A 21,920-nucleotide genomic window follows, 5' to 3' on the forward strand; every position below is an offset into this window, starting at 1 on the left:
GGCAAGCAAAAGCAAGCTCGGAATACGGGGCCCGGTGATGCCGGAATTCTATTGTGTGGGTAGGTAGGTAGGTAGGTAGGTAGTAGGTATGTAAGCAGATGCTCACGGTGAGATCGCAGGTGATAAGATGGCCCACGTCACGCCTCCCCCGTCACGCTGCCCCCGTCATGTCCAGCCAACCAACCCCCCTTTTGTGTTTCTGCCCGGAGATAAGCCTGGGGCTGGGCAGCACGCGCGGCTTATGGCGGGCTGCCGCCGCCAGGGTCACCGGGCCCCACCATTCCCGGCTTGCGGATCTGCAGGTTCCTCAAACAAGCGCCAACTTATCGCGCCGACAACCCTGGACATGTGCGTCATCGATCAAGGCCTGGTCGGGTCTGGCGGAAACCTCATCGCCAACTCCTCGCTAGGGTACTGTGCGGTACCTGGGCAATCCAAGCTTCTTTGGTTTACAGCCAATCCTCTTTTTTTTTTTTTTTTTTCGGTGTGGCTCTGATGTGGCTTGATGCCATCCTGCCATCCTGGGACGTTACGGTGTAAGTGCAAGCCTGCATTTTGGCCCGAACCAAAGGCCCAAGGCCTCTCTGCGAAGGCTGCCTGATCCAACCCTCCCTCCCACCAACTGCTTGGTTCTTGATACCAACAGAAAAAGCTTCGCCCTCGTCTTATGATCGGGGCACGGTCAGCCCTTGTGTTGGATCGGTGTCTGAACCAAGGCTTTGCGGCCTCTCGGGCGACCGTTTCCTCAACGGAAGGCTTTCCGCGCAACGTCGAAAGGGACGGGGGTTGGAGCCGTTCTCCAGATCAGCAGGTTCCTCGTACAACCAGACTCGCCTCAGCGGTGGGTGGGCGTATGCAGTGCGAAGCAAACAAAGTGCATGAAAACAAATAAAAGAAATGTCCCTCAGATCAAGCCCGGTACGTAAGGTAGGTAGTCAATACCAGCGCAACCAATACCGGTGTTCCCCTCCCCTCCCTAAGCCACCTACAACGGCACACAAATGCATTGGCGCCCAGCTCCTTAGGCCTCCTTCTCCGTGCAAGCACCAACGGCATCCGCCTTACCATGCACCCCCCTCGCGTGCTTCTTCTTCTTCTCTTTCATCGCCCGGCTCTTGCGCCAAGCCCCTTTCCTCCAGACCAGCGCCAACAGCATCGCCGCCGTCTGCATCAGCCCCGCCTTGACGTAGAGCCGCCATCCCGGGAGCGCGCGTGTCGCCGCCGTCCCCTGGACCCCGCGATCCCGCATCGCCTTGTCCTTCCCGTCCAGGGCCTCCTTGAGCCCCGCGTCCGCCGTCCCCGCTGCCTCGTCCCCCATCGCCTCCTTCTCCGCCCCTCCTGCCTCCTGGCGATCGGGCCCCCTCACGCGTGAAAACCGCGCCACCTCGTCCGTCACGACCCCGTCCACGCCCGCTCTCACGCACCACCCCATCCACCGTTCGTCGTTGACGGTCCACGCCAGCACGCGCCGTCCGCGCCGCCGTGCCAGGCGGCGGAAGAGGGCGCCGAGGGGTCCGACGAGGGCGGGTTGGTACATGTTGAAGTGGATCGGCTGGTGGGCGGGCGGCACGCCGTCGTCGAGGCCGGAGCCAGGGTGGGCGTCAGAGCCGGCGGTGGAAGGGGTGTTGGATGAGAGGTAGCGGAGGGCCGGGATGACGGAGAAGGCGATGAGGAAGATGGGATGGTTGGGGAGGAGGGAACGGGTCAGGGTGATGTATTGGTCCTATAGTTCTCTCAGCAAAAAAAAAAAAAGAGTAAAAAAAGAAAAAAAAGGGTAAACGTACGTTCCAACATCCAATCGCCACCCTCGACCACCACGGGCTGCATCCCGGCGGGAGCGGGACGCGCTCGAGCGTGGCGGCGACGGCGGCCAGCATCTCGTCGGGATCGTCGTCCGTCTTGACGTCCAGCAGGACCCGGACGTGATCCAGCGCGGGCTGCGCCAGCCACCGCAGGAGGTCGGCCAGGCGCGGCATGCCCTCGTGCGGCGCCCGCAACGTTTGCAGCGTCTGCAGCTCCGCCCAGTCGCAGTCGGCGACGCGCTTGTCCACGCCGAAGCAGCGCTTGAGGGTGGCGTCCTGGTGGTTGTTTCCCGGGCGGGTTAGCTTGACCCCTCAGCCGTTCGCACCCAGCCGCCCGGACGCACATGAGACAGCACGACGACGCCGTCGCGAGACAGGTGCAGATCCGTCTCGAGGGCGTGAGCGCCGGCGGCGACGGCCCCCTGGAAGGCGGCCATGGTGTTTTCTGGGTAAGCGGCCTTGTAGCCGCGGTGGCCGATGTTGACGGGCAGCCCGTCCTCTGCCGACGTTGGCGCGAGCGCGGGGCCAGGAGAGCCGGCGGGAAAGGCGAGGTCTTGAGCCGACGAGACGGTCACGGGGGGTGTTAGCAGGCCACAACGGAGCGCCGTGCCGGTGCCCGGCGATCCGGCCCCCGACGAGGCCCGGAGGCCGGAGCGTGGTGTGGGGCCGGGTGCGATGCAACACGACGCACCTGCATCATCGGCGGTGGGGGCCGTTCCGGGCCGAAGGATCGGGTCCTCGTTGGGGGCCATGGCGTTTGGGGGCCTTGGGACGCGGCCGGGACGGGAGTTGTGTCGCAGAGAAGTGGGCTCGGCGTGGAGCAGCAATCTGGAACCCGATGACGCACCCCGTGTCTTCCTTGAACCCGGGGAACAAACAAAACGAAAAATACAAAGGAGGGTCAAAAGCCAACCTGGAAAGCCAGATGCGCAGTCAGAGACAGCCCAGCGAACCGGCTTGTCCCCAGCACAAGATTGGGATTTGCTTCGTGTTGAGATGAACGGGTTGGACCCGTAACAGGAGTGACCCCTTTCGCCCGGCGGATGCATGCTTGGACCCTCTGATCGGCGGGCGGTGACCCGGCTCCGCTCCCGCAAAACGGAGGGTCCAGCGAGCGCCCGTGAACGTATAGTACATACACTACTATATTAAGCTAGCGCCGGTCGACGCCAACTGTCACCACCTCCAGCCACAGGCCTACTGAATCGGGCAAGTCATCACATCACCTCCCGTCAAGTGGCTTCAAATGGAACCGGACCCTTTTACAGCCAAAACAGGAGAGGACGGGAGGGTTGGTCGGACAAGCCCCCGATCTTGGATCCCGATGATCTGCATTGAGGAGTCGGTCGTCGGGGGAGGGGAGGGGGCTGAACAGGAACAGGAAATCGTTCGGGTCGGCGACATCTGAGGTGACGGGAGGCGCATCGGCCAGAAGGTCGGGTGTTGTTGATCGCCCCCCTCCTGGCACGGCGCTCTCAAGCCGACCGTGACGGAATCCCAACATCAGCATGTTTCAGGCTGCGCCAACAAACCATCAGCAGGCCCGGGTGTGGTCTCTTGGGGCGTCTTTGCGGCGCGGGATGATCGAGTCAAGGAGCTATTTGACCGAGTCGGTGCCGCCAATCTCGACCAAAGGCGCCTGGGGGCATGCATGTACGCAGTACGCAGTACAGGAGGCAGTGCCGGATACCTACCCATGCAAGGCTCGACAAGATCCTTCGACCTGAGCTTCAAGTGACGCCATTTGTTTCTTGCTCTGCACGCTCCTGTAAGCTCCTGTAAGGTATTAACTACATAGTTAACAGGGCCGAATCGCCTTTTTTGGGGCCCCGCGGCTCGCGTTCTCGCGACCCAGCCGAGTGCAGCCTTGGCCGTGCAGCCGTCGTTGGAGGCCTCCCTTCCCGTTGCAACCCGGCGGTTCACCTCCTTCATTGCCTTATCGCACGGTCGGGCGAATAGCGAGATTGCGTCGCGAGAGACAGCAGCCAAACCGTCACACCGTCACACTCCGGTAAGCCCAACGCTGTCATCGCCATACCCAAAAGCGGTGGTGTGCCGTGTTCACGCTGGTTTGGGCAGTCCACCTCCAACGATGCCTTGAAGCTGACCGAAGAAGCCGGAAGCCGGCTGTTACATGGTAGCGTCCTGACCCGGGGTGACTGGGTACCTACATCAGGTACTGTTACTGCTACACAGTAGTACGCGAAGGTAGCTCGCGTGCGGGTGGCTGTCAGCTCCCACGGGCAGCTCAGCTGCAATCCCCCCCCCCCCCCCCCCCAACTGAGGTGGGCGGGTTACCTAGTTCGGTAGGGCCGTCGCTGGGGATCCCCACCCCCGCTCCCCGCTCTATTCCCGTCCCCAAGGGCTGCAGCGTCTCCCGTGGGGTCCAGTCCCTCGCCCAGATCCAAAAACGTGCCCGGAGAAACGCACTGTGGATCGTGTGGGTCCGGCTGTTTGGCCGTCACGGCACGGTCTCCTCCAACTACTGTGTACCTAGGCCAGGTCCCGCAGTGCAGGTCATCTGTGTTTTTCCCCAAAACGGTTTTCCCCGTTTGCAACCTCTCCCACCCGAAACCGAACACCTGCAGTCGCAGTCAGCCTGCCGGTGCGCCTCTCCTCCCACGCGGCACCCGTGCAACCCCAAGACACACGCTGGCACGGCATCCTTTTGCATCTGGTCCTGCGGCTGCCATTGCCAAGCACCGGCGCCCTTTCTCTTCCTCGACATTGCGTCCCGGCAGCCTGTTTGTCATTAATATCAGACTTTTTTTTTTGTTTGTTGCGCCTTCGTCGCAGTTGTCATGGGTGAGTGATTGCTGCTGCTGCTGCCCTCTCCTTCCGATCCATCCGGGAGCCTGTCGTTTCTGAGACAAAGCAGCCCCAACGGGTCTTGTCTTATCGGTGCCGCTTCCTTGGGCTTTGTATCAAGACCAGTTTCTTGTTCTTCGCCACTCCCCCCCCCCAAGCGGGCCCCTCCCCCTTCCTCCTCTATCCCGTCTCATCCCTTTCGTCATCGGACATCTCAAAACAATCGCTCCGAGGCCTGTGTCTCACTCCCCCTTGACCACCTCAACAACCCCGTCGCCGGCCCCCAGCGCATGCGAAGAGCCAGCTGCGCAATCGAGATGAGCGGCTCTGACCATCCAGCGCTACCCATTGCCGTCCCTTGCCGTTCTTATCCCATTGTGCGCTCGTCGTCATGCACGACGGCCGCAACCACTCCAACGGCAACACCTTAGAAGAGCGCGATCGCCTGACCAATTCCACAGCAGCTTCTAGCGTCAAGTTCGTGGGCCATCTACGCCACGCCAGCACCGGCAGCCTGAGCTTCGACGGCTCCAACAGCATCCAGGACAACATGAACGACGAGCGCACGCCCCTCATGGGCGGCAACCACCGCGGGCCCGAACCGCCCAAACCCAGCCCCGGCTTCTGGCGCCATCTCCTCCTCGACCCCCGCAGCAGCCCGGGCATCGACAGCCCGAACCCGCTGGTCAAGTGGCCGGCGCTCGCGTGGAACGTGGCCAAGGTGACGCTGTATAGTGGTACGTGTCTCTCCCGGGCTCCCAATGCGTCCTTCTCCCGCCCGCCCCACGTGCTAAGAGCGAATCGCTAGGCTGGGTCAACGTCCTCCTCTTCTTTGTCCCTCTCGGCATCTGGGCCGGAGAGCGGGCGTGGAGCGCCCCCTGGGTCTTCACGCTCAACTTCTTCGCCATCATCCCGCTGGCCGCGGTGCTCTCGTTCGCCACCGAAGAAATCGCCGCCCGCTTGGGCGATACCCTCGGCGGCCTGGTCAATGCCACCTTTGGCAACGCCGTCGAGCTGATCGTCAGCATCGTCGCCCTTCGCGCCGGCGAGATCGAGGTCGTCCAGGCGTCCATGCTCGGCTCCATCATGTCCAACCTCCTGCTGGTCCTCGGCTTCTGCTTCTTCCTGGGCGGCATCGCCAACATGCGCAACCGCAGCGGCGACGCCACGGAGCAAACCTTCACCGCCGCCACCGCCCAGACCACGTGCTCCCTCATGACGCTTGCCTCGGCGTCCATGATCCTGCCCGCCGCCCTCTACGGCGTCCTCGACCAATCCGGCGAGAACAACAAGCAGGCCAGCATCCTCGTCCTCTCCCGCGGCACCTCCATCGTCCTGCTGCTTCTCTATGTCCTCTACCTCTACTTTGCCCTGCACACGCACAAGAAGCTGTTCGAGCCCGAGATTCCCGAGCGCCGCGCCGAGAACGGCTCGTCTGGCGCCCACGTCGAGGAGGAAGAACATCAACCCCTCCTGGGCGTCTGGTCCGCCGCCTTCGTCCTCGTGGCGACGACACTCGTCATCTCGATCTGCGCCGACTATATGGTGTCAAGCATCGACGCCCTGGTGGCGACGGGCAAGATCAGCAAGACCTTTATCGGCCTGATCCTGATCCCCATCGTCGGAAATGCGGCCGAGCATGTGACGGCCTGCGTCGTGGCCATCAAGGACAAGATGGACCTGGCCATGGGCGTTGCGATCGGGTCGAGCATTCAGATCGCGCTGCTGGTTACGCCGGCCTTGGTCATGCTTGGGTGGGCGATCGGCCAGCCCATGTCGCTGCACTTTGAGACATGTGAGTGCAACAAAAACAGAACCGCACAACACAGCCTTTGCGTTGCGTGGGGAGAGGAGTCCGTGGCTAACTCTTGTACAAACAGTCGAGACGATTGCGTTCGGCCTTTCGGTCCTGGTCGTCACCTACACGGTCCAGGACGGCAAGTCCAACTATCTCGAGGGTGCCATGCTCCTGGGGCTCTACATGATCATCGCCCTGGCCTTTTGGGTCAGCCCGCCTGACGCGCTCCAGAAGTTCTAGATGCCGTTGGTATGGATCCGATCTAGACCCGTAGGCTCGCTCATCCGACAGGAACTTGCTTTTCTGCATATACGTTCCACCGTAACGCAACGGGAGGGACGACATGAGCTTGTTGTATCCGTCGCACCTCGACACACCTCCACGCCTCCACAAACACTCACTCACACACACACACACACACACACACACACACACACACACACAGCCGGCCAGAGCGCCATGGCTTCCTCATGTTCTCCTTGCATTTATCTTTTTCTCGTTATCATTCCATTCTACAGTGTACCATTACCAGCAGTCATTGTCCGTATTTCCTTTAACTTGTTCTTCTTATCCTATCTTCTTTAACTCGGGGCAAGCCCCAGAGGCTTGTCGCTCCCATCCACGTCGGGGTACCGAAACCACGACCCTCACCATCATGGTTGTTTTCCTCAAGACGCAAGAACTACGCACGGATGGTCAGAGCAGAAGGGTAGGAAAGAGTAGGGATGGGGGAAAGGCAGAGGGGAAACGAGGAATGACGACAAGCGTGACAAAAGGGGTAGCGAAGGATCCCCCGACGGGATGGAGCGCTGAAGGCAGCGGAGAAGCTTCATCAGGAAATGGGGGGGGTTCCGCATGTAGGAAAAGCATAAAAGGGTTGTACAGGATACAGAACAGCAGAGAATTACCCACCTGTGTGTGAAAGCATCTGCTGGGACTTTGTGGGGGGACGATCAATGTGTGTGAGTCGTTGGGCAGGACGGCGGGGAGCCATGTGTCATGGCGAGGCTGGGAAAAAGCAGCATCGGGTAGACTGGGGTGGGAGCCAGGCTGACAGCGCGGCGGTAACAGCGTGCCAATGACACACTTCTTCAGTGACCCCCCATGACTGCTCAGCTGGCTTGCCTACGCCCCAAGGTGTCTGGACTGAGTCGAAGGAATGGGCGACGTTTTCTGCTGATGTTTGGCTGAACAGGCACCACAGAGGAGAAAACTCATCAAACAAGCCAGTTTGCTAAAACGCCACGCTGCTCGTGGCCCATTACGTCCATCCGGTAGACGGCTAAGATGATGTGTGCTGTGTGCTGTGTGCTGTGTGCTGTGTGCTGTGTATATCCCCCTCTCCCAAAGAAAACCCCGCTGAACAACCGTCTAGGATATTTACCCGCTTGCTTGCCCGTCCGTTCACGCCATCCATTAATCCACCAGACAGACCGCCTAGTTCCATGTCCAGTCTAGGTACCGCGTGTAAAAAAACAAACGAAAAACGCCCGCCTTGCCCAAGCAGGCCCGCCAACCCCCGATGCAAATTGCCCATAACACCCACACCACCAGGCCAGAACCCCGCATTATTATGTGACACATAACGAAGAACAAACAGAAAGAAAAGAAATGGCTGGGTCGAAAGCCACTGTCCAGTCTCTTGGATCCAGGACCGGTGGATAGATTCGCCCTCCTGACAGAATACAAAACGCCGCCAAAGGTTGCTGGGTCGGAGAGCTCGTTCACGCGCTCACATGCATATCCACCCGCCCGGATCCCCATCTCGGCTGCCTCAAGTCAGAGCCATTTCAATAAGCCAATCCTATTGGCTGTTGGCCCATAGCTCCGCCGTACGGCCCTTCGCTTCGAAGGTCGGGTTGCTTGGCTCGGTGCTGTCCGGGCGGCGTGCTGCCAGAGCGCTATTGTAGAACATGGACGCAATCGAGGTGCCGCTCGGATACGACTCGGGGTCGGGATAAACGTAGGCGTTGCCGTTGGGGCTCTGCGTGGGAGACCCAACAGGAGCTGGCGAAGCCCAGCCGACGCTGCCGATGTGAGGGCTGCCCGAGGCGCTACCAGGGCCCTGCTGCTGCTGCTGTTGCTGCTGCTCAATGCTGGGCTCCAGAGTCTGAGGAGCGTAGGCAGCTGGGTGGGATGTGGGGCGCATGCCGTTGTTGAATCCTGTGGATGTGGTGGGCGACGGGCTTCCGACGTGCATGTCGCCGCGCAGGTGGGCAGGAATCGTATTGTTGAGGTACTGGATGTTGTTCATGCTGGTGAGGTCCGTGCTCGGGGACATGGAGATGGGACGCTGAGCAGGCGAGGCCGTGCCGGCCATGGGGGACTCGTGGCTGGAGGTGTGCTCGCTGGCGGGCTGCGACTGGGCCCTGGCAGCAGCAGCAACCGCAGCGGCGGCCGCGTTGGCGTTTTGGGCCAGGGCCTCGGCATGCGCCCGGGCGGCGTCCTCGACGGTCCCGACGTGGTGGTTTTGATGCCTCGTCAGGGTGGTACGGCGGGTGAAGGTTTTCTGGCAGTCCACATAGGGGCACGTGTACGGCCGCTTCCCCGAGTGGATCCTACGATGCCGAGCCAACGAGCTGCTGTCGCTGAAACACTATAGGATATGTTAGTCGTGGGCATCATCCGACAAAAGGAAAGCGACGTTTCGTACCCTGTCGCAGCGCTCGCAACGGTGGGGCTTCTCGCCGGTATGCACCCGCTGATGAACGGTCAGAGCAGACCTCTGGATGAACCGCTTGCCGCAACCCGGATAGTCGCAAACGTGTGGCCGATTGTTGGTGTGGATGCGCTCTGATGCAACAGCTTAGTACCGAGAATCCAGGGAAGCAGACATCAAAACTCACCATGCCTGGCGAGATCACTACGTCTCGCAAAAGGCTTGCCGCAGCTGCTGCAAGGAAATTGCTTCACGGCCGGCGGAGGAGGCTGGGCAGCGGATGGCTGGTAAACCGCCGTCGGCAACACTGGGACTACGCTTCCCGGCATCTCATGATTGACAACGGGACCCGTAGGGATGCCGAGAGCAGGCATGGAAGCGGAAACGCCCACCACCGCCATGGTTGTGGGAGAAGGGTACGAGGCGCTCATGGGGCCCGAGAACCGTTGCGGCTCGGACGGGTGGGGAGAGCCCGGCTTGTCGCCTGCAAGAGGCTGGAGGGACTGGAGGGAGCGCTGATCGGGCTGAGACTGCTGTTGCTGGTCGGGTGCAGCAACCTGCTGCGGTTGCTGCTGTTCGTGCGACTGCTGAGCCTGCTCAAGCTGCTGAACTTCCTGAGATTGGTGCTCGGCGGTCTCTCCTCGGAGGTTGAGTACGCTGCCGATGCCCATGGCACCAGCCGGCTCCGGGGTCGACTGTGACATGATCTGGGCTGTGCAGGCCGGGGCCGCTTCTTGTACCCGATGTCAGGGTTGGCTGAAAATGACAGTCAGATGCGTTCTCAATTTTTGGCGGTGAGAAGCCAAACAGTCGACAGAAACAGATCAAAGAAGAATCGACGCTTGGCAAGCCACAAGCTGTTTTCGGGGTGCCGGCGTGAACGCGGGCCGGCGGCGCTGCCGAAAAATGCTGAAGCCAGGCGAGTCGTGATGGCAGGGTGCAGAATTGAGATGGGTTGAGATAGTTGGAGATGGTTATGGTTGATGAAAAAGGGAAGAAAAGCAGAATGGCGACCAGAAAGATGCGGGGCTGACAAAATGCTCAGAATTTTCCTTACCTCAAAAGAAAAAAAACAAGACTCGAAACCCAGACTAAATCTTCTCTCGAGGACGCTTTGGAAAAAAAAGATGGCACGGTGCAGACCAGCCTTTACGAGTCCCGTGCCTCTTAGTGACTTGCACCTGGACTTGAGGTGAGGTCGATTTTGGCGTTGTCGTGCACGGTTCAGAAGTTGGAGGGTGCGTGCTTGCACGCGGGAGCAGGGTTCTCTCGAAGGCACCCGACACGACTCGGCTCGAATGACGTCGTGGGCTGCTGGAAGGAATCGATCCACCGGCCAAACCAAATGGAATTGATGGCGACTCGGGAAAGGGCCTGGCGACGTATTAGGGCGGATCACCGGGTAGAACAGAAGGGACACGATGGGGAAGTTTGTTGATGGGGTGGCAGTTGGAATAAAAGCAGAGGGAAAAGAGCCCGGGCTGGACGCAGGTGAGAAAGTGCAGGTTCTTTGGTGGACGCTCTGCAGGGGAAGTTGAAACGAACCGCCGGGGCCCCAAGACGAAAGTGGGTCCTTCCGCCTTGGCTGACGCGTTAGGGATCCTCCCGGCCTGTACACGTAAAATACAACGCCATCCGCAGGACGCTGATGTACCTTTCTGGCTTGCAGGTAACAGATCGGGCCCGCTTCATTTTTCCGAGAGCATGGAAGACCCAGGGCAGGTACCTCACTCGCTGGAGCGGCCGGCCCAGAGGCGACTTCACCACTGCTTGGGATTCGATCTCCCAGCCGCAGTTCCGGACATCAGACCATGCCGTCATTCTGCCATCATCTGCGGTTTTGCATGTTTTCCAGTTTCCAGTGTTGGAGTCTGGTGCCTCGAGAAACAAACCCCGTTTTCTGCGAGGATGAGGATGACCCGGAGGCGCTGCCCACAGCCAAATACCACAAGGAATGACAAATCCTCAGGAGCTCCAGCCATTTGGGAACACAGCCTAGACAACATGACAGCCGGATTTAGCGGTGCCGGGGGGGAAGGGTTGACATTGGTCCTTGCTCTCGAGCATCGATGCAAGCAACCAGTCCCCGAGGTCTCGCTCGACAAAACAACGGGCCTCAGCAGTTCTGGAAGGAAGTTTGAGTATCCCACGGACATGATTCTACACAAGCTGCGCGTGCCAGCCTGGACACGTTGGAAACACGCAAACATGACATGCCACGGACCATCTGCGCCCGGATTCCTGTCCGGGGGGTTACGCACCTCTGCCATGTGGTGTGTGGCCCTCCTCCATGTCCAACGCCGGGGGAAACCCCCTCAGGTTCACAGCCCAGCCTTCTCCCTCTCGTCTCCACTAGTTATCCCCGTTTTCACTTCTGTTTCTATTTCTAGCGCAATATCACGCCCACCTGCGGTGACATCAGTCCAGCATCATAATGCCTCCGGGACGTACGAAAAAAAAAAGACCCTGAAGATCATCCAACCGGGAGCTTGGCCGTCCGGCGGTCCTCGCGTCACCAAACAAGCTAAGCCGCAACCCTGACCTTCCACGGCTTCGATTGCTGCTTCGATTGCAACCCCCGCCAACGGGAGGGCCGTTGCTGCGACCGCCCCCCCTGAATTTCGTCCGTGCGCTGCTGGGACTTACCGGCGGTCAGAGCTTCTGGCGTTGAGATCTGCGGGCGGGAGGGGACAGGCGTCGCATCAAACGCGCCACAAATGGCTAGGGAAGCTGGCTCAAGGCCAGGCTCGGGAAAGAGGGCATCGACCCAGTGATTTTGCCAATCGAACACGAGAAGTGGCACGCTCCTCCGACGGAAACGTTATAATGCGGGCAAGACGCTCATGTCCGAATGGGTTGTCAAAAACACACGCCTTTGGCTTGGTTTCATCACGATGAAAATGACGGATCTCTGGTTTGCTGCGTGGGTGGGTGCGAGACCCCTGCCGACGGGCCATGGCTGGCAAGGGGAAGCTGGCTTCTTGGCTTGGGCTGAAAGCTTCCATGGCCTTTCCAGAAGCCCGTCTCGGCATCAGCGAGCCAAGGGGCTCTCCCCCATGGCATGACTGCAGGTGCAGCCATCCACAGGAAGCCGTGGAAGCAAATGACGGGACCAACGCAGATGGAGCAATCAGGGTGCTTCAGTGCATTCTGCCTGGAAGCGGTTTTCTGCGTTTTGGAGCGTCGAGATCAGCCGCCCGGAAAACCACAACTGAAGCAGGCAGGGCAGGCCACGGTCATTTTACCAAAGCTGGTACTGCCTCGATGACCTTCGCCTTGACACGCCAGTACCTACGCATCCCAATGACGAAGTCATGTCCCCCTTGGACCAACAGAATCACGACTCCCGTCGCATTTCTATCAGTGCGCGACGAGGACCAGCGAACGCCCCGCGCCAGAGCGCCTACCGGCAACGCGACAGTGAAGATTGTGATGCAAGCTTCCATCGGAAGACACACCATCCAGGAGGAGCCAGAAGGGAATGTCGGGTCATGTCATCACCATGCCTGCAGTTTGTCACGGCCCTTGGGCCATGACCTAGAAAAGAAACGCAGTTGGTAAGTTTGTCAGCGATGACTGGATCCGACAGCAGGTACTTTGTAGATAATAGTTACGGGGAGAGGCTGCCAAACCAACCCATGAGTCCTGGCCCAAAACACCCATCGAGGTCTTTGTCAAAACTCCAACGAGCCAACTGAGAAGCTCAAACACAAGTGCATATTTGGCTCTCCACAGCGGAGTACCTCGTCCACCAACATGTACTAGTAGATAGTTCATCCGTCTATGTAACGTGCCCGCTGTGGGACTGCTCTTTTGTCATCCTCCTGGTGAAGCTTCCACCACCCCCCCCCCTTCCCAACCTAAGACTGACAATCTCGGCAATCGGTGTTGCTACGCGGACAGGATCGGGCTGCTGCTCTCAGAGCTAAAGACCCCAGACCCTGTCGTCATCGATGCCACCGTTCCAATCATTTACCCAATTTCTGATGTTTCTGGGGCTGGCTGGCAGGGTCCAGCCACAGTTTGGCCACAGCTCAGTGAAGGGAGTTGCGTGGCGTCAATCACACATCCAGAGCATGTCCGAGGTAACGTTCGTTACGGGTTAGGGTTCTAGCGGGTGCATCCTGAGGGTTGCATCTTGGCACTTCTGCCTCGTCGCGACTTGCGGCTCTTGGAACTTCAATCGCTCGAGAAAGGACAAAGCGACCTGGCTTGCGGCTCACAACCACGACGTCTTGTTCCTGAGGACCTAGGTGTCGCGGTCGAGCAACGCCCACAACGCCGAACATCTGCGCCGGTCGGAAAAAAAAAAAAAGAAGAGCGATCCGAGTCAGAGCCCGAAAGACGCAACCCGAACAAGCTCGTCGCTCGACCTGAATCGCCAGGTCTTCCTTTCCTCCTTCAACCCATCTCCAACGCTCAACCAAACGGTCGATACCATCGCCGCCGCCCACCATGTCCAACTTCGACCGCCAGCAGGCTTCGTTCCTGAGCAGCATGTCGGCCGCGGCCTCTAAGCTCGGCACCGGCGGCACGAAGCGCACGCTGGCGCCGCCGTCGCCCTCGCCCTCGGTCGGCTCGACCGCCTCGGCCGCCGCCGCCGGCAGCGCGACGCCCCGTCGCGACCGCGTCGACACGCCCGCCAACATTGTCTACTCGCAGCCCGCGCTGACCGGCACCGGCGACAGCATCATCTCGCAGATGGCCTACGCCGTCTCGTGGCTGCGCGGCAAGGACGAGCCCCAGACCTGCGCCGCCGTGCTCAGCTACCTGTCGGCCACCTCGCGCCCGGAAAAGGAGCAGGAGTTCTTCGTCGAGCAGATGCGCCGCCACCCCAAGATCCAATGGATCCCGGACCCGTCGCTGAGCGAGCAGACGTGGCGGTCGGGCACGTACGTGCACCGCCCCACCATCCCGGGCGTCAAGGACAAGACGTCGCTGCTGGCGCACCTGCAGCAAAAGACGGACGCGAGCGGCGTCAGCGTCAAGGACCTCAAGGACGGCTGGCCCGAGTGCGAGCCCGCCATCGCCGAGCTGGAGCGCGACCACCGCGTGCTGGTGGTGCGCGCCAAGAAGGACGGCGCGGCCCGCACCGTGTGGCCCGACGACCCGTCGCTGTTTCACCAGGTCGACCAGGACCTGCGCAACGCGTTCCTCCGCGTCGAGCTGCCCGCCCAGGAGTCCATGGTCGCGAGGCTGCTGGCGGCGCAGCTCAAGCCCGCGTCCGAGGACCCGGCGGTCAAGGCGGCGCAGCAGCCCAACAGCAAGGCGGTCAAGAAGAAGAAGGCGCAGAGGAGGACGGGCAAGGCGACCAACGTGCACATGCAGGGGTTGCTGAAGGATTACTCGCACACGAAGCGCTAGGCGGGCTGTGCGATGATGGCGGCGGTGGCGGTTGGGTGAGGGAAGGGCGACGGAGCTCGGATGGGTTAGCGACTGGAACTTTGACGACGAATTGCATGGGACGGCGTTAGGAGTTGTTTTTTTTTTCCTAAGCAGACTGGCTTTGGCTTTCCAACTATCAACGGTTGATAAAGGGGGGGGGGGGGGGGGGAGGGACTTATGGCATGGTACAGGACTCCAAAACATATTTCAATGTAGACGGTGGCGACAGGTTTTTCGTCCGGCTCGCGAGCGGATCGAATTTTCTTTTCCCCTTGTTGATGAAAAGAGCACCTAGGCACAGCAGGTTGTAATCAAGAACAAGAGCTGCCGTGCCATCTTCAGTCTCAACTGTGAGCTTCGTATTGAAGCGATCTCCTCGGAGGAATGGCCATCCATCCATTCCTCGTTTGCCATGTGCCCTGATGCTGCTGGTGGGGGCTCATGGTTGTCGTTTGTTCACTTGACCTCGCCGTCAACATACCGTACCCAAACCCCATCCTATCGCGGCTCTCTTGTCCTGTGGGCATCTGAATTGTCATGGCCAGATAATTCAAGGTTCTCCAGACGCCATACAGAACGTTGTGGCAAAGGGTAAGAGATTGCAAGTAACTGAGCACAAACGGTAGACAAGATCCTCTCGAGGTTTTCCCACCTCATAGAGAGCCGCCTCGCCAACCAACCAAGATTCCAATCTGTCATTCTGTTGTTCTTCTTGCCCATATCGTGTGTGTGGGCATTCCCTTTCCCCTACAAACCAGACAACCTCCTAGTATCATCCAACCGCCCGGCACCGGCAGCGCTCCCATCTGTGAAACAGCCACACCCCCTCCCTCCCCCTCCCTCGATACCAAACCGGTGGCATATACGTTAGATACTTAAACAACCTAAGGTAGGTCCTAGCTCGCCCCCGCACCCTTCTCAGCCTCCTCCGCTTTTCCCTTCTTCTTTTTCTTCTCCTTCTCCCTCTTTTTCTTCAGCTTCCTCCCCCACTTGTCAATCACCTCCGCCAACTCAAAGTGGCCCTTCAGCCGGGCATACTGGGCCGGTGTCCCCCGCGCATTTTGCACCGTTTCGATATGGATGCCCTCTGCCATCACGAACGGGTCCGCGCCGAGCTTGAGAAGGGTCTTGGTGATGCGCAGCCATCCCATCCAGGCGGCGGCGTGGAGGGCGGTTGAGCCGAGTTGTGTCCGGATGTTGACGTCGCAGGGTTTCCAGCGCGGGGCGGGCGTCCTTTCACCATCCTTCTCCTTCTCCTCATCATCATCGTTATCGTTATCGTCGTCGTCGTCATCGTAGTCGTCGTCATTGTCCTTGTTGTAGGCATCGTCGATGCCCGCGTCCGTGCCGCGCACGAGCATGCGGATGATCGCCGCCCTGACATGCTCGTTGCCCTCCGGGTCAAGACCGAGCTCGAGGCCCTTAAAGCCGGTCGCGGCCCAGTGCACGCCCGTCTCGCCGAAGTTGTTGACGCGGGTTGGATCCGCGCCGCGCAGGATCAGGTGTTTCACGGCGCGGAATCTGCCCTGGGTGGCGGCGTACATGAGCGGAGTGCTGCCGTGCATGACCTCGCTGTGCATGGGCGTGCTGCCGACGTCGACGGGGGCGCGCAAGGCCGGGTCAAGTGGGCCGTCGAGGATGGCGTCGATGAGTGCCGGGTCGTCGTGATAGACGGCGGTATGCAAGGGGAAGGCGCCGGAGGCGCCCTCGGGAATGTTGGTGGCCGCGCCGTGCTGTGTGAGAAGCTTCACCATAGCAACGAGCTTCTTCGAATCAATGTTGATGCCCTCTGCGACGGCAAACGTTAGCGGAGCGGCTCTGTCGATGGGAATGGTCTTGTTGCTGATGCACACGGTGCCAAACGAGACCCCGCTGGGCGCTTCGCAGACCAGGACGTTGGGGTCGGCGCCGTTCTCGAGGAGGATGCGGGTGCTGTCGATCAAGCTTTTCCCGACAGATATGTGCAGCGCTGCAGCGCCCGAGGGGTCACGGGCGTTGAGGAATGCGGCGTGGTCCATCCCTGGAGGTCGCAGCTCGGCGAGCCAGGTGACAATGGGGATGCTCTCCCGCAACACGGCCAAGTACATGAGGGACTCGTCGTTGTTATGCTGAGGCATCAGACAGGCGCCCGACTCGTAGAGGAACTTGGCGATGCTCAGGTTGCCGAGAAGGACAGCAAGAACCAGAGGCGTTGTCCCCTCTGTCCTGGCGGTCAGCACCGTGTCTTGACTCGGTCCTGGGACGGATACCGAACTTACGGTCGTCGGCGAGGTGGACCTCGTGGGGATGAGCCTTCACAATCTTACGAACCGTAACCAGATTGCGATCACGGATGGCATCGTGAAGATGGGAGCGTTTCCCTTGAGGGACAGGGCCAGCTCCAGGGCTTACGTTTTGAGAGGTCCGGGGGTTGCTGGAGGACGACTTGGTGGCCGACTTGAAGGCACCAAATATCTTCCACCGCTTCTTGGAGGAGCGGCCATTGTTCGGGTCCATGGTCTTGTCTTTGAGCGCAGGACGTCGTCGTGCCTGGCTGAGAACGAAGCAAGCCCGGGCGGAACCACCGAGATGCGAGCAAATGCCAAACCGCAGATCGCCCCGGAGGGGATGGGAACTGCGTCTCGGGTCTTTGATGTACCTCACCTGACTCCCGCGGGAAACATGCACGAGGCCAAGGACCGCCGAAAATCGGGGCTAGGTACCTGACCCCCTTCCTCTTCATCCTCACCAGGCAGCCAGCGTGTTCAGGCGCATCTGGGCTGCGCGCTCTATTGGGTACAAGGAGAAGTGAGGCGGAGAGGTGCAGGAGCTAATTAATTACAGCCAGGCGTTCCAGGAGCTCCCTGGCCTTTAGAATGAATAGCGTCCAAGGCTGACTTGGACCGTTCCCCGCGCAAGGCTGCGCCGGGCGGTCTGTCGTTGAGCCAGGTCGCACGGAATAGTTGGGGTTTCAGGGAGCCCAAGCGTCTTCTCTCGAAACTCGGAGCAGATGGGATACGGTACCCTGCAAGCCCACGAGGTGCTTCGCTCATTTCCACCAGTGCATCTCACAGATCATGTCAAGAGAGATGATAGAGGGTATCGGTGCAGAGCGGATCGGCCGGCCTGAACTGCGTCCCAAACTGCGTCCCGAGAGAGCGGACGCAGCAACAAACAACCCGCCGGGTGGGCCTTCGGATCGGAGATGAGCTCGGCCCCACCCGACGCCGAATAATACTGCCCGACAGCCGGGCCCGGGTTCTGGTGAGTGCTGTTTTGGAATGGGGCTTCAATTGCGTTATGACTTAGGTACCTACATGCAATAGGCACGTTATTTCTGACTTGGCTATTTCAACTTCAAGAGCGGCCAGCTGAAAACGAATCGAAGGGTTCCGGGCCAAAACAGCAAGAAAAAAAACACAAAGAAACAAGCAACACCAGGTGCTGATGATAACGGAGGATCGGGGGGCAGGATGATAAACTACCTGACCTGACCTTACCTACTGCGTAGGTAGGCACCTACCTTAGCCAGCTGGGCCTTTTGGGAGGGAACAAATGGTACGGCGCCCTGGATGAGCAACCGAACAGCATGCATACTATAATAGTTACTTCAAGACACCGCCAGCTCCGCCGCAAACTGAAACAAGCACGCACGTGGGCGAAAAGACATGACTTTGCAACCTCACACAATTACAACGCCTATACCCTATGTGCGACCATCCCCGCCATGCGTGTGCAAAAGCCAGGCTGCTTCCTTGTCCCAGATCGACAGGCAAAGAACCACAGAGCAAGCCCAACGTAGGCCGTTGTTGCACCTCGCCAACGCCGGAGAGGGTGAGCGTACCAAACATCATCCCCACTCATTAGCCATAACCCATATGCTATGGAAGAGCAGAACAAAGACAGCCGCGACTCCCTGAAACGGATGCGTTCCGTTGCAGCGCTGTGCACCGTCTGGCAGGGGGGTTCATCCAAGCGGAGCGGCGAGATCACCTCAGGGGTCGGGCAGGCCGGGAGATGATACGCCTGCCGCCTCCGTCGTGCGCACTTGACCCGCCGGAACAGAACCAAAAAGAAAACCCATCGTCATTAGTACATCTGCCCCGAATGCGTTCTCGCCGGCCGCTGTGCCATCCGCAACGACGCAAGAAGGCTTTTAAGCAGACTGAGCGGCCTGCTGCTGCTGGAGGTACTGGTAGCCGAAGTAGCCCAGGAGACCGCCAACGAGGAGGATCGCGTACAGGGCAGTGCCGAAGCCCGCCGTGGTCGTGTTGGCTTGCGGGGCGACGGCACCCGGAGCAGGAGTCTTGGGCTTGGGGTCGCCGGGCTGAGAAAAGAGAGGCCAGGGGTCAGCTGCGGTTGATTCTTGGCCGTCGGGGCGGCACGCATAGGGTTGCCGGTCCCCGCTCGGGGGAGGAAAACGAGGGACGTGTGTCTGCACTTACGTTGCGCTTCAGAGTGCCAATCTTGAGCTGCTCAAGCGACTCGCGGGCCTCATCGCTGTGGCCGACATCCTCGAAAGCCTCGGTGGCGTCCTGGCCAGCCACGTCGAGCAGGACCTCCTCGCCGCCGCTGTATGACGCAAAGCCAACATGTCAGCATGTGCTCGCTTGCGTTATTTTCGCCGGCGACGGGGGTAGAGGAGCCAAGGTGTGTGTTGGTGTGGGTGGGGGAGCTCGTCCAGGGAGCTGAAACGCAGCAGGCAGGTTCTGGCTGGACGAGCCTACAAAAGCGACGCCCAAGGACCGCGCGGGAGGTCAACACTTACGGGTGCTCGTCCACAAACTTGGTGATGTCGTAGATCTTGTCGTGGATCACGACGTAGAGATCCTTCTTGGTGTTGTGCTCGGCAACATCCTGGTAGGTGAGGGACGCCATCTTGACTGTCGGTGTTGGTGTGGAGGAGTTGTCGTCTCAGTAACGCGAGCAGCTGAAATTCCACAAGTCGCCTGTTAGCACGAGACCAAGGTGCGCGCGACGTCTGGGCGTTTGCGATAGACGTGCTGGAAGGAGCGAAGCCTACCAAAAGAGTTCAGAGACTTGGGGCACGACTTGTCGTGATGGAAGCGCAGCGGCGGCGGTGGGTTGGGAGTGGTTAGCGGAGGAAAGGAAAGGGGGGGGGAGGACAAGAAAAAAAAAAAGTCACAGTCCCAGGTCTGACAGTAAAGAATCCATCGGGCGGCAGATGACAGGGGAGTGCCAGCGACTCAGCTTTTGTTGAGAGCCCCTGGCCCGGAAGGACAACTATCCCGGGCATTCCCACTGTGTGCTGTCCGCGGAGCGGATCCGACGAGGGACGACTTGGCAGGACCAGGGACCCACAGGCAGCCCACGAGCCAATCAGGATCCATCTGTATTGTCCTCGCCGCGCGCTGATTCGTCCAAACCTGGATGCGCATGTGGTTCGATTTTGGCAGGACCGGTTTCTCTGGACTTCCCAAGCTGGCGGGCAGCAACGTTGTATTCTACATCCAAGGCTGGTTGGTGGCGGTGGTGGTGGTGGTGGAGGTAATGATGTGTTCAAGGAGTGCATGTGGGCGAGGTGTTGGAAAAAGCAAGCCGCACCATTTGGTACCTACCGGACGTGTTCTCCTCGCTTCCAGAAATCTTTCCCCGCGATACGGAGTGGCCCGGCGACCGTTTTCCGCTGACGGGGCCGGGTTCGGATCTTCCCCGGTCCCAGCCCACCGGCCCGCCCGCACCGACGGGTGAGCATCGCCCCCCCCCTCCCCCCCAACCCACATGCGCCCCGATTGACGTTATCAGCGGAGAGGGACCGGCGTAATCGGTGCACCCGTCGGAAATTTCTTTCGGCATCGCATCGAAGGATGCTGGCGTGGCCCGTCCCGACCCTTTCACAGTTACCACCAGTACAGCATAGTTACTTGGTACACACAAGATTCGTCACAGCAGCCCCGTCAGTGTGAATGGGGTTCACGTGTGAACCGCCCTTGACGTCGACGGATTCTCCAACTCTATGCATTCGGGTGCCTGCCCACACCACAACCTAGCACCAACATTTCTCATCTCCTCCCGGACCCCCCGCCGATATCCTGCCCAAGCCTATAGCTGGCAACCTTATCCCACTCAATCTTCTGCCTCGTGACCGGCAGCTGGCGGCGCAGGGCCTTGAAGGCGCCCTCGCTGAGGCTTGTGAAGCTGCGGTTCAGCTCCTCCTGGTACTTCTTCTCGCCCGCCGCGATCTCGCGCACCACGGCTTGCCCGGTCCCGGACGGCACGGATGCCGTCGCCGCCTTGTTGGTCAGAAGCCGCACGTTGCCGTCCTCGTAGTAGTGCACGTCCACCTTGATAGAGCCTTCGAGGGAGGAGGACGAGGGGTCAAAGAGGTAGAGCGAGCGCCAGCGTCCGTTCCTGGGCGGGAAGGGGGAGGTTAGCGCGATGGACGGGAGGAAAAGAGAGACGGGCCGAGGGGGTCCCAGGTCGTACCAGAAGTTGTTCGGGCTGTACTTGTTTGCGACGATGATGATGGCGACCTTGGAGTCGTTCTCTATGGGGTAGACCCCGTAGGCGGCGTTGGGATAGTGCTCCTTGACGTAGGCGGAAAGCGCCTTGAGGATGGATTTCCTGCGAGCCTCCCGGGTCAGCGTCTCCTGGTGCTTCCTTTCGCTGTCCCTGCAAGCCGTCCGTTGTCGGGAATTGCTCACGCTAGGTCCACCGCCTCCCCCTCTGCGACATAGCTCTCCACGGCGCTGGCCTTTTGCGTGGCGTGGTCAAACCCGAAGCTGACGGAGCTCTCGAGGTCGTAGTACCGGTCGCCGCCCAGGGAGTTGTGGGAGCTGACAATGACCGGCTGGCTGGCGCCGGGCAGCTTGACGGTGGCGAACTGCTCCTCGTTATACTTCTTGAAGGCCGGGCCGAGCTCGTCCACCAGATGCGGGCTGGAGAGGGTCAAGGCTTTGATGTCTGCATGGGGCGTCGGTCAGGTCAGAAGCATTCGCGGGACGGCGGCGCAGAAGGGGTGGGCAACGTGCCTGCAAGAACATCTGCTAGCTGGATGCAGGGTTGTGTTAGCAAACGCCCTGAGGGTCAAGGAGCAGAGCAGGAGGTTACGGGGCTTGCGAAAACAGTGCCCGTAGGGCGCCGACGTACCTCGCCTGGCGGGGCGCCCTCCACGAAGGAGGAAACAATAGCTTTGGCGGAGGCCATGGTAACTAGGTCGAGTCCGGCGAATCGACTCGAGGCAGCTCAATCTAAGGGAGTACCTGGAGTATCTAGGGACAGGGGGAAGGGGTGGCGTCGTCAAATGGCGATGTTCGGAATCGCAGGTGTCTGTATTAGCTAGGTACCTTACGGATCGAGGGAGGTTGATGTTGAAACGGAGCCCAGGAGGATGCGGGGCACATCAGGGTGGCATGCGGAAATGCCAAGACTGACAGGGGCTTTCAAGTTCGTCTGGTTTGAGCTCCAGCGGACTGGTCATCATCATGCTCTTGCATATCCAGTAGAGCTACCGTAGGTACCTGATGCT

The 21,920-nt window shown here is 60.0% G+C and overlaps 7 protein-coding genes across 7 annotated transcripts; 2 read left to right on the forward strand and 5 right to left on the reverse strand.

Moving 5' to 3' along the window:
- Positions 1 to 1,021: 1,021 nt before the first annotated feature.
- On the reverse strand, positions 1,022 to 2,554 carry VTJ83DRAFT_7295 (uncharacterized protein; the record flags this gene model as incomplete). Its single annotated transcript, XM_071014101.1, has 4 exons — positions 1,022 to 1,723; positions 1,785 to 2,078; positions 2,147 to 2,355; positions 2,494 to 2,554. The coding sequence occupies 4 exons, from the start codon at positions 2,552 to 2,554 to the stop codon at positions 1,022 to 1,024; spliced, it is 1,266 nt and encodes a 421-aa protein (XP_070863512.1).
- Positions 2,555 to 5,001: 2,447 nt separating this feature from the next.
- On the forward strand, positions 5,002 to 6,648 carry VTJ83DRAFT_7296 (uncharacterized protein; the record flags this gene model as incomplete). The annotated part of the gene is made up of 3 exons (XM_071014102.1): positions 5,002 to 5,347; positions 5,419 to 6,405; positions 6,491 to 6,648. 3 exons carry the CDS (start codon positions 5,002 to 5,004, stop codon positions 6,646 to 6,648), a joined length of 1,491 nt encoding a protein of 496 aa, XP_070863513.1.
- Positions 6,649 to 8,212: 1,564 nt separating this feature from the next.
- On the reverse strand, positions 8,213 to 9,771 carry VTJ83DRAFT_7297 (uncharacterized protein; the record flags this gene model as incomplete). The annotated part of the gene is made up of 3 exons (XM_071014103.1): positions 8,213 to 9,004; positions 9,062 to 9,201; positions 9,255 to 9,771. 3 exons carry the CDS (start codon positions 9,769 to 9,771, stop codon positions 8,213 to 8,215), a joined length of 1,449 nt encoding a protein of 482 aa, XP_070863514.1.
- A 3,751-nt stretch (positions 9,772 to 13,522) lies between these two features.
- On the forward strand, positions 13,523 to 14,431 carry VTJ83DRAFT_7298 (uncharacterized protein; the record flags this gene model as incomplete). Its single annotated transcript, XM_071014104.1, has 1 exon — positions 13,523 to 14,431. One exon carries the CDS (start codon positions 13,523 to 13,525, stop codon positions 14,429 to 14,431), a length of 909 nt encoding a protein of 302 aa, XP_070863515.1.
- Positions 14,432 to 15,348: 917 nt separating this feature from the next.
- VTJ83DRAFT_7299 (uncharacterized protein) lies at positions 15,349 to 16,948 on the reverse strand (the record flags this gene model as incomplete). The annotated part of the gene is made up of 2 exons (XM_071014105.1): positions 15,349 to 16,652; positions 16,711 to 16,948. The coding sequence occupies 2 exons, from the start codon at positions 16,946 to 16,948 to the stop codon at positions 15,349 to 15,351; spliced, it is 1,542 nt and encodes a 513-aa protein (XP_070863516.1).
- Positions 16,949 to 18,587: 1,639 nt separating this feature from the next.
- Positions 18,588 to 19,309, reverse strand: VTJ83DRAFT_7300 (uncharacterized protein; the record flags this gene model as incomplete). The annotated part of the gene is made up of 3 exons (XM_071014108.1): positions 18,588 to 18,758; positions 18,877 to 19,003; positions 19,200 to 19,309. 3 exons carry the CDS (start codon positions 19,307 to 19,309, stop codon positions 18,588 to 18,590), a joined length of 408 nt encoding a protein of 135 aa, XP_070863517.1.
- A 1,145-nt stretch (positions 19,310 to 20,454) lies between these two features.
- On the reverse strand, positions 20,455 to 21,598 carry VTJ83DRAFT_7301 (uncharacterized protein; the record flags this gene model as incomplete). The annotated part of the gene is made up of 5 exons (XM_071014109.1): positions 20,455 to 20,803; positions 20,879 to 21,016; positions 21,097 to 21,355; positions 21,424 to 21,442; positions 21,542 to 21,598. The coding sequence occupies 5 exons, from the start codon at positions 21,596 to 21,598 to the stop codon at positions 20,455 to 20,457; spliced, it is 822 nt and encodes a 273-aa protein (XP_070863518.1).
- Between the last annotated feature and the right edge of the window lie 322 nt (positions 21,599 to 21,920).

This window comes from Remersonia thermophila, chromosome 7, assembly GCF_042764415.1.
Source record: "Remersonia thermophila strain ATCC 22073 chromosome 7, whole genome shotgun sequence".
NCBI classification, from domain to species: domain Eukaryota; kingdom Fungi; phylum Ascomycota; class Sordariomycetes; order Sordariales; family Chaetomiaceae; genus Remersonia; species Remersonia thermophila.